The 16266-nt window shown below is 48.9% G+C and overlaps 1 protein-coding gene across 2 annotated transcripts in view; it reads right to left on the reverse strand.

Moving 5' to 3' along the window:
- Nucleotides 1-809, reverse strand: part of PCCA (propionyl-CoA carboxylase subunit alpha) — a 294626-nt gene extending 293817 nt beyond the window's left edge. For both annotated transcript variants that reach the window (XM_062566813.1, XM_062566814.1), the window contains exon 1: nt 715-809. In XM_062566813.1, coding sequence (XP_062422797.1) covers nt 715-804 — 90 coding nt within the window. In that variant the 5' untranslated portion in view covers nt 805-809. The remainder of the gene's footprint in view (nt 1-714) is intronic.
- Nucleotides 810-16266: the final 15457 nt, after the last annotated feature.

Here is a 16266-nt window from a genome sequence, read left to right on the forward strand (position 1 = left end):
GAGCAATCTGTAGAAGTGGAGAGGAAAAAAAACAGATACCACATAAGCTTAAAGTAGCCATCTCAGTGCATCTATTCTAGTTCCAAGAACTCAGCTTTCTAGAATCTTGAAGTCTTCATCAAAAAAACAGTTTTGCAACAACATTCTGTCATTTTCACAAAAAAATAGTAAGACTCCACAGTAAAGCCTTAAGTGCTGGCTGAGACACCTGCAACTATCTCAACAGTTGCACCCCAAGGCAACACCTGTCAGCAGTTAGCCCCAGGGAATATACAGCAGGAGGGAAAGGCAGGAAGAGCTAATATACTCCACAGAACAGTAACTCTTCCTCTAAGCTCAGCTTTTGCTAATAAAAGTAGCACAGAAGCTATATCTCCAGGGCATACAGCGCTATTCAAAACATTCCCTACCCCTAAGTTTTGGTAAGCCCCTAGCTAAACGGAGGGAGAGAGGAGGAAACAAGGAGCAGCCCATAACCTCAGCAGCAACAAATATTAAAAAAAAAAGCAGCAGCAGTACACGAACCGGACATGCCAAGGGCCGTAGCCTCAGACGCTGCGAGGCAGCGACACATCAGCTGTCGCCCATAACGGCCCCGGCCGTTTACATGGCGCCACACACACGCCCGTGAGCAGAGCTGCCCCCACAGCAACCCCCGAGCGCCGCACGCAGAGGCAGCGGGAAGCCACACACGGACCCCTCGGCCGCCCGTACCTCGAACGGGGCGAGCAGCGCCCGCTGCGCCCGACCCGCGGGCCGCCCGGCGCCCGCCGCCGCCGCCCGACATAGCGCCGCCGCCGCCATTGCTGGGGCCGCCGCTTCCCGGCCGCCCTTTCACCTGGCGCGGCAGAGGGCCGGGCCGCGCGCAGCCAATCAGCGCGGGCGGCGGGCGGGCGGGGCGCGGGAGCAGGCGCGGCCGCGTGCGCGCGCCGGGGGCGGGGCGGCGCTGCGCGGGGCTGCTGCTAGTGCCGGCACCGGCGGTGTGCACGGGGAGGTGGGTGCGTGCACCGGGGGTGTGCGTGCACCGGGGGTGTGCACGGGGGGGTGGGTGCGTGCACCGGGGGTGTGCATGCACCGAGGGTGTGCACGGGGGGGTGGGTGCGTGCACCGGGGGTGTGCATGCACCGGGGGTGTGCACGGGGAGGTGGGTGCGTGCACCGGGGGTGTGCGTGCACCGGGGGTGTGCATGCACCGAGGGTGTGCACGGGGGGGGTGGGTGCGTGCACCGGGGGTGTGCATGCACCGGGGGTGTGCGCGGGGGGGTGGGTGCGTGCACCGGGGGTGTGCATGCACCGGGGATGTGCGCGGGGGGTTGAGTGCGTGCACCAGGGGTGTGCATGCACCGGGGGTGTGCGCGGGGGGTTGAGTGCGTGCACCGGGGGTGTGCATGCACCGGGGATGTGCACGGGAGGGTGGGTGCGTGCACCAGGGGTGTGCACCGGGGATTGGGTGCGTGCACGGGGGTGTGCATGCACCGGGGATGTGCACCAGGGGGTTGGGTGCGTGCACCGGGGGTGTGCATGCACCGGGTGTCTGCACGGGGGGTTGGGTGCGTGCACCGGGGGTGTGCACCGGGGACTGGGTCCGTGCACCGGGGGTGTGCATGTACCGGGGGTGTGCACGGGGGGTTGGGTGCTTGCACCGGGGGTGTGCATGCACCGAGGGTGTGCACGGGGGGGTGGGTGCGTGCACCGGGGATGTGCACCGGGGATTGGGTGCGTGCACCGGAGGTGTGCATGCACCGGGTGTGTGCACGGGGGGTTGGGTGCGTGCACCGGAGGTGTGCATGCACCGGGGGTGTGTACCGGGGGTTGGGTGCGTGCACCGGGGGTGTCCATGCACCGGGGGTGTGCACGGGGGGGTGGGTGCGTGCACCGGGGGTGTGCATGCACCGGCAGTGTGCACGGGGGGGTGTGTGCGTGCACCGGGAGTGTGCATGCACCGGCATGGTGCACTGGCTGAGTGCACCGGGGAGTTGTGTATGTGCATCGGGTGTGTGCACCGGGGCATTGTGTGTGTACATGAACCGAGTGTGTGCCTGCCCCTGGGTTTGTGCATGCACCCGGGTATGTGCACCACCTGTGTGCACCAGGGTATTGCGTGTGTGTGCCAGATGTGTGCATGCACTCGGGTGTGTGCACCGGGGATTTTGTGTGTGCCTGCACCCGAGTATCTGCACCCAGGTGTGTGAATTGGGATTGTGTGTGTGCTTGCTGCCGGGTGTGTGCACCAGGGTATTTGTGTGTGTGCATACACCAGAGTGTGTGCACCGGCGTGTTGTATGTGTGCCTGTATCCGAGTGTGTGCACCGGGGGGTGGAGAGGGGGTGCATGCACGGGGGTGTGTGCTCCGGGTTGTGCGCACCGGGTGGGTTTTGTTTGCACCTGCACCGGGATGTGTGCACCGGGTGGGTTGTGTGTGTGCTCTGGGGTGTGCACACCAGCGGTTGTGTGTGTTTGTACGTTTGGGTTTGTGCACTGGGGTGTTTGTGTGTGTGTCTGCACCCGGGTGTGTGCACCGGGTGGGTTGTGTGTGCATGCACCCCAGTGTGTGCACCAGGGGGACTGTGTGTGCGCATACACCTGGGTGTGTGCACCAGGGGATTGTGTCCATGCCTGCACCCACGTGTGTGCATGGGCAGGGGGGAGGGGACCTGCACCTGGGTGTGTGCACAAGGGTGTTTGTGTGGGTGAGGGCACCAGGGGAGTTGGAGGGGCGGCACTCAGGTGTGAGCACGGGGGGTGTTTGCATGTGTGCCTGTCCCCAGGGGTGTGCACCAGGGAGGCTGTGTGTGTGCATGCAGCTGGGTGCATGCAGTGGGGTATTTGTATGTGTGTATGCCTCGGGCTGTGCCTCAATGCTTGCGTTTGTACCTGCTTCTGGTGTTGCACTGATGCATGCTTCTGAGTGTGTGCCTTGGTGTTTGGTTTTATGCATGCTTCTGGGGTTGCATCTATGCATGCCTTTGGGTGCATGCCTCAGGGGCTGCATCTGTGCATGGCTCTGACTGTGCACAAGCTTCTGTAGGAGTGTACCTCAAGTTGGCCAGTGTACAAACATCTCCCCAGTGTATTAAGCTGCATTTATGTGTGCGCGTATACAGCACCTTGCACCTGCACTCGCATACAGGCTTGTGAGGGGAGCTTGCATCTGTCTGGGAGCAGCAGTCAGGGGCTTTCAGCTGTGCGGGCGCCTGTGTTTGCATCCCTGCATCCGTGCAGGGCGCAGGGAGGATGTGGCAGCCCCTCTGAGTTGTCCTAAAAGACGTGATTGTGCTGAGCAGTGGGTGGTGCGAGCTGCAGCGCGCGGAGGGGCAGGAGAGGGAGACGGGGCTCTCCAGGGTATGCCGCACGGCCTCCCTTTCCAGTCATCTCCGCTGCTTACGGCTCAGCTCTCTGGCAAATGATAGTTACGTTAGGAATAAACCTGTCAGGCTTTTAGGCTCAGGGCAGATCCCCAGGTATGGTAAGAGGACACTTGCTCTATAGACGACTGTCTAACCGCCTCTTTTGGAGTCTCTTCCACTTGAACCTTTGACTCATCTCGCACTAGCTGTTGTTACAGAGGTTTTATGAGAGCACATCGTTCCCCGACCTCCCACATTGGGTTGATCCTCGCACTTTTATCCCATGGCCCTGAGTACACTCATATCCTGCGGTGAAAGCTGGGGCAAAGAGCCTGGAGATCATCCTGGACAACTTCTCATGGCAAGGTGCAGCACAGAAGGGAGATGCAGGCTGCCGAGCAGCTTAGCTTCACCCAGATGTGAACTTTGGATATTTTCATAACAGTCTAATTGTGTGATCCCCTCAGTGGAACACAAGTTCCTACCTCCATTTATGGAGGACATTGAAATATTTGGCCTAGATTTATTATTTTTGACGTCAGTTTTAAACTCTTGTGTCACTACTTATATTCAAAGAGAAAAGAGGAGGAAGCTGAGGAGTAGTAAAGGAAAGCGGAATGATAGTTTTACCTTTAGTGTACAATGAAGGTATGCGAAATGATTTTTCTCTCTTCCTTCCCAAGTGAATAACAGAAATAATGTATTGCTTCTACAAGTGTTTGCATGCATTTGCCCTGCTATATCAACAGCCCATACTGCAACTGTACAGGTGCAAATGATACAAGAAAATTAGTGATAATTAGTGGAAAAATTAAATGGAAAAATGGAAAATTAAAGGTAGGTCACAGTATCGGCAATTCAAATCCACAAGCAGACACCACAAATCCATCAGCACACATGCAATGTCATGAAAGTCAAGGCCGTGAGCGTCTCCATGGGCTACGTGAGATAGATGAGATGTCCAGAGGGGTACACCACAACATCATGTTTTTACCGTATAGCCATATCCCGAGGCACTTGGTGTCAGTTCCTCCTGCATTTGCAAAGCAAACGGTCACGCGGCATCACCCGGGCGTTTGCTTTTGCTCTGCGGACTCCGTTTGCAGGCCCTGGTCGAGGCGCAGGCAGCCACCTATGGTGGCACATCAAAGGCGGCCCCCCGCAGCTGCAAAGGGAAACTGGCTGCGGCTGCACAAAGGCACCGCAGCGAAGGGAAACTGTGCAGGCAGCTGGGTGTATAAAGAGCTCGATACAGTGCAAAACGGTCTAATGCAAGCCAGTTTGTGAGTGAAGCTAAGGCGAAACCCCTTGCACGTGGAAGGCACTGGGAAGAAAACTCAAGAATGCCAGTCATCTTCCATTTGCATGAGAAATGTTCTGTTTTTAGCACAATTATGATTTCAGCTGACAGATTTCACTACCTTTTTGCCTAGTCTAAATCTAAATACAGTCCTGCTTATACCTAGCTACTGCTGAGCATTTCAAAAAACAGAGGGGTCAACACCACAATTGTTAAAGAAATTGTAGATTTACCCCCCAAAATACTAAAAAAAAAAAAATCTTATAAATTTGGATAAAAATGGAGACCCTAGTTCTGCAAGTCCATAAGCACATATGCAATATCATAACTCTCAAAATATACTCCTGCCACAGATACTGAAGTTATTAAGATGCATAAAGTTAAGCAGGTTTAAGGGCCGGGAGTACTGGGCAACTTATCCTCTCATTTTGAACAGATGCCAGAGGAACTGTAGTTTCTGATGCTAAGAATTTCCTCAATCCATTTTTTTTTGTATAGATACCCTAGTCTTCTAATTTAATTCCAATTTTAGGTAGAAAAATGTGTGTTATTGTATCATCATTTGACTTCTAAGCTATAACCCAGAGAGAAGAATGGGGTAATTGTAATCCTTCTGCCTTTATCTAATAAGGAATATATTGTATGAGGTTTATAGAACATAAAATGCATTATGCATAAAAGCCAGTGACTGAAGAACTCAAAGCTAGGAAAAACTCTTTGAAGTATCTGTTATATATTCTGTTAACAGTCTTTGCTGCTCTCAGCATTCAGCCCAGCACGCTGTGAGAGACAGTAACGCAGCCCTGGAGTCGGCCAAGTCGATACCTCTGTGCATCTTTGCACTAAGTATCTACAAAAAATCTGGACTCTGAGGAGAGACACTTCATGCAAGATTCACCTCAGAGAGTCAAAAACAGGAGAAGGGCATCAAGCAGCCACAGAGCAGCCCCAAAGCCAGAGTGGTCCTAGGAGTGAGGATGGATTCAAGCTATCACCTCCCAGCTTCTCAAGGGCAGCTTGATTTTCACCCTCCAGCCTGCTGCCCAGATTTTGGGGCTCTCCAGGGCAGCGGGAACATCCCGCTGTCTAAGCTCGCTGGGGGGCCACATCCTGGCACACACATGTCAAAGGTGGCTTGATGCCCATCATGGTCTCAGGGTGGTTTGAAACCCACACAGACCACATGGACTCTTTGGTCCTGGAAAGGGCTAGTCCCTTTTGCCCCCTCTGCCTGGGCTTCCCAGCTCCTCAGAGCAACCTTGGTGCTCCACCTGGCATCTGGGGCTCCTCTGGGCAGCCTGAGGCTCCTAGCCTCCGCAAGGTGGCCCAAAGTCCTCTCAGTAGCCAAGTCTCCTTGGAGAGGGCCCAAACTGTGCACGCACTGGGGCTCCTCAGGGACAGCCTGACCTCCTCCCGCAACCCAGGCTCTGGAGCTGCCTAAGGGTGCCTGATCCTCCACCAGACTTTGGGGCTTCTTATGGATATCCTGAATTCCTCTGATCAGAAATCTTCAGAGCTTGGTCCCTTTGCTGGCAAGGCCTGCTCTGGGACATCCCCTCACCTCCTAGTCATCTGGAGACAACCTGGACCCCCCCCCCCAGCCACACAGCCTTTGGGGCTGCTCCAGGACAGCTTGAACCACCCCAGCTGCTGGAGATGTTCAAGAGAGCATGAAACACCCCCATCACTTGGGCTCCCTGCAGGCACCCAGATCCTCCCTGATCTCCAGGGCTCCTCTGCCCCTCCAACCCATAGCCGCCAGGTCTTGTACAACCAAACACACCATTAATTTGTAACACTCAGGACTGGCCTGGTGGACTCCTGGGTTGCTCAGGGACAACCCAAACCTGGTTAATACCTGAATTGTTTAGTACAAGGGGTAGTTTAATCCCTGAGGAGCCAGGGAAGCTGGGCAACAGGGTTCAAGTAGCCAAGAGCAGCTGCTGGTGCTGTGGGACATCAGAGGCCACTCAGAGGCAGTGCCCTCACCACCGTGGGGCTGTCCCACAGGAGCCAAACAAGGTGGGCAGAGCTTGATGCTGGTAACAGGGTCCACCAACAGTCCCAGACATGGCAGTGTGATGAATCAGGTCCAGGGCACCCAGGCAGTTCTATCAGGAAGAGCTGGAGAAGAGGCTGCAACAGTGGTCTAACACCCATGCGGGAGCCAGAGCCAGGACTGGAGATCAGCTCGCCTACAACAACACAGCTCAGGCCAACCCTGGGTGCTCAGGCCTGAGCTTAAATGGAGTGAAGTCCCCAGATAAGGCTGACCAGTGCCCTTAAGGCAAAGTGGTGCCTTAAGGGCCCTGACACTGTGGCAAAATCGCTCACTGCCATGCTGGTCTGATTGGGGGAAAGTGCAGGAGCATTAGCAAAATGGGAGTCCCTTTGCCTTAGGGACCACATCCGGCCTCCTCCAGTCTGACTGTTTGAATCAAAAGGAACTTTTAGCTTTTTCACATCCTTATGACATTAAAAACCTGTTGACAGAAACACAATGGAAAACTTAGACGGAATTAAGCAATATCTGCCTTGGAGTTAGCTGGATTCTGCACAGAGTCCATTGGAAGGAGGATGGAGGCTGGGAGCTGACACCTACTGAACACTTAAAGCAGGTTGGCAGACACACAAACCTAAATGGCCCAGTGTGCTTGCCTTCTGGGCAGGGGCGCATGCTTGGATATGACGAAGTGATGCCATGTCATGAAATTTCTGATCAGATTACTGCAGGAATCACAGCCACCATGTCGCTGCAGGGGCATGTCTCTGTGGGAACTGTGTATCCTGCAGTTTCATGGACTGAAGGGTTCCAAGCCACTGGGGAGAGTTCCTCAATGATATAAAGGTCAAGAACATACAATTCAGAGAGGAAATGCAAAAGGGAGGAAAAAATGTAGACCAGCGTAGACTGGAGCTAAATACAACTCTAAAGAAATACTGAAGGAGACTTGTGGGCTGGGAAGGCCTCAGACTGCATTAGTGTGAAGGTCTTCATCCCACTCCATTAACCTTGGAAATGAGGGTGTTACAGAGCCAGGTAAGTGTGACAGCTCCCCAGATCCAAGCAAACATGGGCTCACCCCATTGCACAGAAATTAGCTTTGGCTTGAGTCCTGCTGATGAGCTCTTGGAGCTGTCACACTGTTGTAGGACCAAACAGGAGTTAGCACAACTGGACCACAAGAAATCATATTTACCTCATTGGACACTGCTCTCAGGAAGGCTATCATCCCTTTCTCCCCCTGTATAGCTGTATCTGAGTCTGTACCTACTGCATAGTTCTCTATGAGCAGCCATGGCAAACTAAGGACAGCAGTTCGCTGGGGAAAAAATTCTGTCTCTGCTCTCACCAATATTTCTGAAACGCTTTCTTTGAAATTAAATGGCTTTTCTGCCACCTTCAGAGACAGTTTCCATCACCTGCTCTGTTAATGTTGTGTTCTGGTCCTTGTCCATTTTGAAGAACTCCATCCATTCATCTGTAACTTTCCCACACCTTGATATGGACTCCACAGCCTTCTCTTCTGTTCCTTTATTTGGCCCCTTAGGCTGACCGGATACCAGTCTGTGCTTCTCTTCACAGAGTTTGTAGGTCTGGGAGATGCAGATGCCAACTCTGCAAGGGAAAAATAAAGTAACAAGCAATCTTTGTTTCATTCTTTGGTTTCTATGGTTTCAAAGGTTTAAAAGAAATATTTGCATCTTTCCTTGTATTCTCTTTATCACACATTAATTGTGCCAAGCTATATAGAATTTTGTTCCCAAGGTCTTCATTTGTTTGGAGTTACAGGCATTTTTGCCATGTCCACTTTATGCTATAGAGTCAGAAAGGAGGTTTTTAATGAAGCAGGGATTTCAGTCTATCATAGTCTAGCTACAGTCGGTAGTGGATTAGCAGTTTTACATAGCTTATGCTTAATAGTAATTGTGAGGACTCCCTAGAGCTGGGGCGAGGAGTTGGGGAGGGTGAATTTGGAGGCTATGTTAATGACTGTGGTAGCCTTCTTAGAGACAATCCTAACTTTAGAGGGCAAAATTCTGCTGTCTGTACTGAAAAAAAAGAAAAAAAAAAGAAAAGAAAATACATAGCTGGGGAGCTAAAGGTAAAGGAGTCCTGATAGCTAGGATTGCTGCTCAACATCTATGTGATGCCTCCAGAGTTTCTGCATAACTGAAGAGTCACCTGTCCAGGGACCGGGGAAATTACTTCCAACATCAAGGAGGTCCAAAGCACTTTCTAAGTCTGAAATTTGTTGTGCAGCTCTAGTACATTGGTCAAAATTTTTCTGAGCTTCTTCCCTGCGATGTTGTTCACATGCAGTGACAGTGGGCTTGACTTGTAGTTTGAAATTTACTGCCTGTGATGTGAATTCAGTTTTAAATAGCTCTCGATCCTTTTTAAGTCATTAAGAGTACCCACAAAGATTAACCACAAATTTGTAGTCCTTTTGATTAAAAAAAAGTCTTGGCAGGACTAACAAAGATCTGTGCAATGGCTGTCTGGGCTGTCAAGCCCTAACAGAGTCTCGGTGAATTGGTGCCATAGTATTCCCTGAAGGTTCGTTACTCAATAAACAGAATGGTACATTTAAATTTAAGATCACTTTTATAATTTACTCCCCCTGAGTGTGGACAAGCTAAAGGAGGAGATGGAGCTCCTTAAAAAAGGCAATAAGCTCAGCAGGGCTAAATCACTTGTTTGCATTACAGCCGTGGTGTGAAAGCCTTGGCTAGAGAGAGGCAAATTGGTTTGATCAAGAGGAAAAGAAGCCTCCTTCTTGGGTACATAGAGAAACTACTCCCCCTGAGTACAGAGATGGAAATGAAACTCCAAGGAAGGAAAATGGATCAGGCCTGCGAGAAGTATTTGCTCATATCTGTCCCTGATGGTGGCATCCTGAGCTGACAGCAGAAACACTTACCAGTGGGTCACATCTTCTCCCGCAGTAGCAGCAAAGGCATGTATTCTTCATCTGGTTTCTGGTGGAAGCATGGAGAAAGTCAAACTGGTGAGAAGAATTTTGAATCTCCAGGTCAAGCAGCACATTCACTAGTTATATGTCTCCACGACACAAACGGACCTCTCTTGTGTGGATTATTCCATCCTGTTTTCCTCAGAATCATCAATATCTTCTGTATCTGGCATGACACACAGCTGACGTCCTCATATTAACCATGAGGATACTCCTGACTAGTTCTCACTTGCTTGTAAAGGCCCTTTTAAGCCTTCTGAGTCTTTATAACCCTGCTCTGGTGCCAATTTATTGTTGCCCATGGTTTCACTTTCCTCCCTGGATCCAATGATGACAAGGGAGGACTATGGATTCACCATATGCTGCTAGAAAAGGTTGGACTTTGGCAGTTCAAAGGGTGGTGGAGCTAATGAAGACAAGCTTTTGTAGTGTTAATTTCAGGAGCCCAGAGCACAAATAAGATATTAAGAGCTGCGGGAAGAGCACCACCAGTACTGCCCTCTCTCCCCTCCCCATCCTCCCTCTGCCATCCCTGAGGGAAACAAAGAATTGTCATCCACTCAATCCATGGCCCAGAGAGCTAACCAAGGACATGGCTGAGCGAGGTCACTGCCCCTCTGACACACCTGCTTTACCTCCAAACCCTGCAGTTAGCTGTGGTCAGCATGTAGAGGTCCATCACAGCCCCGCAGGCTGCTGCAGCATCCCCTGCACCCAGAGCTACCCCTGCCCCCCAAGTCGCCAAGCCCTTCGATGAGAATCAAGTAACAGTAAGAGGGTTCATCAGCCAGATGCAGCTAATATTCACTGACTTATCCTACCCAACAGGTATGAGAGCTAGGCTCTCAGAAATGGCCCTGCATGGTATATGGGTTGCTTCCTGTATGAAGCACAATGATCCTACAGTCCCAAATTCTGGTGACTTGTTCACTGCACTGGAGTGTTTTGGGGAGACCAAAGTTGTGTTGCTGTGGCTAAGGCTGCCTTGCCGAAGTTCTGGCAGAGGAGGCAGTCAGCTACCGATTGCACAGCTGGGTTCAGGAAGCTGGCCACGGAGACTGGGTGGGAAGAATGAGCCCTTATGGCCTGCTATAAATTAGTGCTGACAGAGGTCCTTAAAGATGTGATGGCTGGGGCTGACCTGTCCCAGAGCAGATGTTAGATCTAACTATTGCTCTAGAGAGGTGCACATCTCTAGAGCACACCTGGACATTTACATGATCCCTGCCAAGTTTTTCTCCACCTTACTTACTGTCCCTAGAGGAGAAGCTCATAGAGGTTGGTGTCACACAGCCTCACTTCTCATCCCAAGAGCAAGAACACTGGTGGAGGGAAGGAGCACTCTTGTATTTCACTGGAAAAGGTCACTGTATTGTCACTTGTCCCAACAACCCCTGGCCACACTGCTGCAAAAGGACCATGGTCAGAGGCAGATGCACTAGAGCTCAGCCTCACAACACCCCTTACCATCACTTTCCTGGATGGGCACACCATCGAAACTACTGCTGTGGTGAACTTGGGAACTTCCATAGTTTTGCAGCTTCTGATTTTGTCCAAAGTGTCAGGAACCCTGTCCAGTGCCAGCTCACTCCACCCATAGTCATTGCTGGAGATGGGAGGAGCACCTAAGAGAAGTCAATTACCCACAAAACTGTTCCGTTTATGGTGAACACGGCACCCGGCTACCTTGAGATTTTATCCTTCCCCATCCTGTAGATCTCCCTCTTTCCAGTTATCCTTGGGCTGCCTAGGTTAAAAAAAGCAATACCCTATCATTTACTGGTAATTGCATCCTTGTGCTTTCTTGTACGATGGGTTTACTTGGAGTCTGAGAGCACCCTGGGATGCTCTTGAGACTGCCCTCACCACAGTACTCCATGTGGGTTGGTCCAGCAATATCCATGTTCCTGGTGCTACATCATGGGAGCAGTTTGGCTGCATGACTGCCATGAGAGATTTTGCTTAACACCTTATTTTGATCTCTGGGAGGACCAAGAAACACCATTATACAATAGCTGTGCCAGGTTTCAGGTATGCTCAGGTATGGTGGGACCCTTTTGATGATGGCACCACTCCACTTGCACTGTGACTACCCTCAGCTCCCTGTTCCTCAACAGGTTGTGAGGGTTGTGGGAGAAAGCAACTGCAGGTGCTGTCCCGCAGGTGATGGCTGTAAAAGAAAGGGAGATGGGAGAGGTCTGGGGAAGGTGGTGTTCCCTGGCCACCACCACCAATCCCTGTGGTTCTGATGACTGATATCAGCTGTGGCAGAGAAGATCCCAGTGAATGTGATAGTAAATCATTAAGCAGTAAACATGCCTGCCTGGTGAAGTTCCTCAAACACTTCAGGAAGAGCAATGATGCATCTCACTCTTTCTTTTCTTGTTCACTTAGCTCCTGCTAGGGCCTATAAACTTCAGAAAGATTCCTGCTCAGAAATGCTGCTCTTATGGCTGAAAGAAGATCCAAAAGCAGCATTTTGTATATTCCCTGAGGAAACATCCAAGGCCAGCTCTGCTGCCTCATGACTAGACATGCTACCTCCTCTTCCCACTACAGCTCTGGGATGACATCCTTGGCTTCTTCATTTTTCTGTAGAGATCTTGATATGCCTGTGTGGAGCCAGACACTGCTCCTACAGCTGCACCTTGGAAAGTGGGCAGCAGTGAGACTTAGACCCATCCTGCCAAGCACTGGAGGAGTAGGCAGCCTGATTTTGGTGGTTCCTCAAATTCTTTCCAGAGCAGAGCCTCACACCACTGCTATCCATTCGCCAGTCAACAGCGATGCTCAGTGCAGTAACAAGTCAGCCCCTCCCTGCTGAGGCAAGAAGAGTCGTTGTCCTGGCCCTAGCCTCTGCCTAGCATTTAGGAGTGCTCATTACACCCACGTAGGAGCGACTGCAGAGGAGACCACAGTGATGGCAAAGCCTCACTGACAGCCCGCTAAGTCACAATGTGATTAATAACTGGAATAATAACATTAATAGCAATATAATAAGAATTGTAATAATAATTGGAAAAATGTATACAAACAGCAAGGATATCCACAGTTACATGGCTAAGGAACAAACAATATAAATTCAGATAGGTAGACAGAGCTTGTCCTGTCATACTTCCAAACACATATCATTGACTGAAGCCAGAGGAGAGGAGCACCAGACCTGTCTCTATTGAGCAGGGACCACATGCATCTGTTTAAATAACCTTCTGGGGATGGTAGGGTTATTTGCACATTCAAAGTTAAGCGTGTACTTAGGCCCTCTCCTGAGCAGAGGCCCAAAGGCGGTAAGGATTTGACCCAAACCATATAATGATTTAGTAAGGCTCTAGGAAATAATCCCTGGATTCTCTGTCCTTTGCACCAGCCAGTGAATCATAGTGCCTCTTTAGGCAATCTGACTGACATAATCCTTAGGGGTGAAGTAGGAAAATAAAACAGGATTTCCATTTTATCAAGATAAAGCTGTAGCCAGAGCTGATAGCAGGTTACCTAAAAAAATGCTGGTCATGTACACTTAGTGATTGTTGCTTAATTTGTTTAAGCTGAAAAAGCCTATTTCTGCAGTGGAATACAAATTAGGGTAATTATGTTGTGATGGAGTACTGCATGTTTAAGATGAAAGCCTTTCTTTACAAAAGCCCCTCCATCACTTGAGTATAAGAAAATAAAATCCTGCTTAAACAAAGTGTTGTTTTCTGTATTTCCATCTGAACAAAAGACTTCAAAATCTTTTTTTCCCCTGTAATATTGCATGGCTCGATTTTCTAAAAGTACTTTTATTTTTGACAACCTTACAATTAAACCCTCCAACACATTACAGTATGTAAATACAAAAGGCTGTAGTAAACAGTAATACATAATTGTTACATAGCATTGGTAGACTATTACTAGCTAGACACTCAGGTTCTATATTTTTCGCTCTCTCACAACTGTCACAGCTGCTCATAAGCTTTTTTCTGTCTTAAATCTCTATATACGTCACAGTAATAGGGTAATCATGTTGGTAGTAGGTTAAAATAAAACGCAGACTTTTTTTAGATACGTGTTACAATAAAAAAGTATCATCTGCCCTCTTTTTCTTTACTAGGACTGCTGAGTTCTCTCAAGAGCTGAAATAAGCCCAGCCAGATGATCTGATCATAAATTCCTCAGAGTCAGATCAAAATCTATTCATACAGGGTTTAGGTTATATAATGTATTGAATTACATGTACCTGTGATGATTAAATAATTGTAACCTATAACTTTAAATATTTAACCTACATTAATTTTTGCCTCCACCTCCTTACGTGAACTACGGTTACTGTTTCACATAGGACATCTCCAAAAGCACCAGTATGGAAACGCTGATCACAGGGGCTTACGCTTGCTCAGTGCACACTTGCGTGCTCACCCGGATGATCTCATCCAGGACACCCTTACTCACAAGAGCAAATCTTATGCACGCAACTAACTCCAGTGAATTGCCGCATGACTAAGACCAACTTGCAGAAATAAGGGTTTGCTGGGTTGTGCCTTTAGTTAACATGACAGGTGAGAAAATCAATTTCCTTGTATGGGAAAAGTAGATAGTATTTAAGTGAATATATACAGAATCATTACTCATTCCCTTCACACTAGATTTCAAAACCTGTATTTGAAGTTTGGGGGAATTGTCTTCATTGGGATTATTTTAAATGATGGCAATTTGAAAGTGGGCAATTTAATTACCAGAAAAAAAACAGATCAAAGCAAATGCTTGAAATGGTCATTTTTAAATGACTTATCAAGGAAGATGCAGTTTAATAAAGAGGTAGGAGGAAGGAAAGGAAATATGCAGATTGTCCAAGTACTCCTCTCCCAGGGAGATAAAAAAGACTCCCTAGCTTCTTATGCCTGAACCACACTCAGGAAAGGAAAAACAGTCACACCTGTAAGAAATAGATATGTCAGACCTGGCAGATGCACTTGTGCAGAGAAAGAAAGAGGATTGCTTCCATCTCCAAGAGAAAATGACACTTTCTAGCTTATAAAGTAAGATAAGTCCCTGGAGGGACTTATCCCTATTTGCTTATTTGTGTGTCTCTTACATTATTCATGATGTCTAGTAGCCTGAGTTAGAAAAACATCCTTAATGTCTCTAAAATTACAGAGTACAATAAATATGAGAAACAAAAGTCACTTAGTAAGTCTCTATCTACTTTGTAAGACAATTTCTATAGAGTACTCTATTACTGCTGTGATTACTTTTGATACATCCAATAAATTGAAGGCCACTGGACAAAAGCATGAAATGATTTAAAAGGAGCCAAAACAGTTACTGAAGTTTTAGACTCTTCTACAGTCAGGTAAAGTCCACCAGGTCTTTGTTAGGTTAACTCAGTACTATACTTAACTTTTCAGGTACCACACTTTTATTGTTTTGTTTTGTTTTTTTTTTCTTTCTAGCCTGAATGGAGAGGTTGACAATATATGGTCTGAAATAAAATTTTTTCATTTTATTACTTGAGCGGTACTTACATTAAATTTATCTTGTTTCCTGATGACATCAGGATAGAAAACGAGCAACAAAAGTCCAGACCTTGACCTCAGGACTCAGTATATCTAAACACAGTGTTTTTTTCTGTATTCTAAAATAAAGAACAGGTTTTCTCCATTTCAGTTCTCCAAGGTGACTGCTGTAGTTCTTCAGAAAGCACCATCCCTTCCTAACCTACAGGCAGCTATCACACCTCTCAGTAGAGCACAAGTTGAGAATAACATTCAAGCGTTCTGTAACGGGGATGCTGGTGGGTTCAGCTCTTACCTCCGTGGTCCAAAACAGGACCACTTGCAACGCCGCCTTAGCAGCACTCTGGGTGCCAACTGCCATAACCCAGCGTTACGTTTTTATAAGCTTATTCTGCCCTCTGAACCTACCCCTGACATCCCGTGGGAACTGCCCCACGTCTCTGACAGCTGAATTGGTCCTTGGTGGATTTTTAGCAGGCAGCGCCACGCGCACGACTTCTGTTGACAGCACCGTGTTGCTATGGGAGCTCCGTGTGTGCGAGTAACTTCTTGCCTACGGCGCCAAAAATTGCACTGCAAGGCAAACGCGCGTACGTCTGGTATTAGCCTAATCCTCCGCCGACGAATATCAGCAGTGGGAGGAACGTCCCACAAATAAGGATGCTCGCTGGCGGTGGCAGAGGTGCTTCTGCTACACTCCTTTCAGCGGAAACCACATCCATAGCCGTGAGACTAATTATTTTGGAACCTGAGGGAAATGCAGCCTATATAAGCGCGAGAGTGATCTGCAGTTAAGGATCAGTGAGCCAGCTAATGGCTGGTTAGTCAGGAGGGTACAACTCCTGAATGTTAATAAAACGTGTCTGAGGTCCAACACCTCAGGGAAGAGGCTGAGTGCTGCATAAGATTTACAGAGACGGAGACTGTTGTTTTCTGCCGCTGAACTACTCCTTTAAAGCAGATTTTAAACCTGTTTTGAATCTTGTTTATAAATTGCAAAATAGCAACAGAATAATAAAATACAACTCACTGTGGCTGAAACAAGTGCAGCTTGCAAAAGCAAAGTATTACCATTTTGTAACATGCCTAAAACCTGTTCAGTGCTTGTTGCTGCATAGGTGTATATCAAAGTATGGTAGAAGCTTGGCTCTC

The sequence above is a fragment of the Rhea pennata genome, chromosome 1 (genome assembly GCF_028389875.1).
Source record: "Rhea pennata isolate bPtePen1 chromosome 1, bPtePen1.pri, whole genome shotgun sequence".
Taxonomy (NCBI): Eukaryota; Metazoa; Chordata; class Aves; order Rheiformes; family Rheidae; genus Rhea; species Rhea pennata.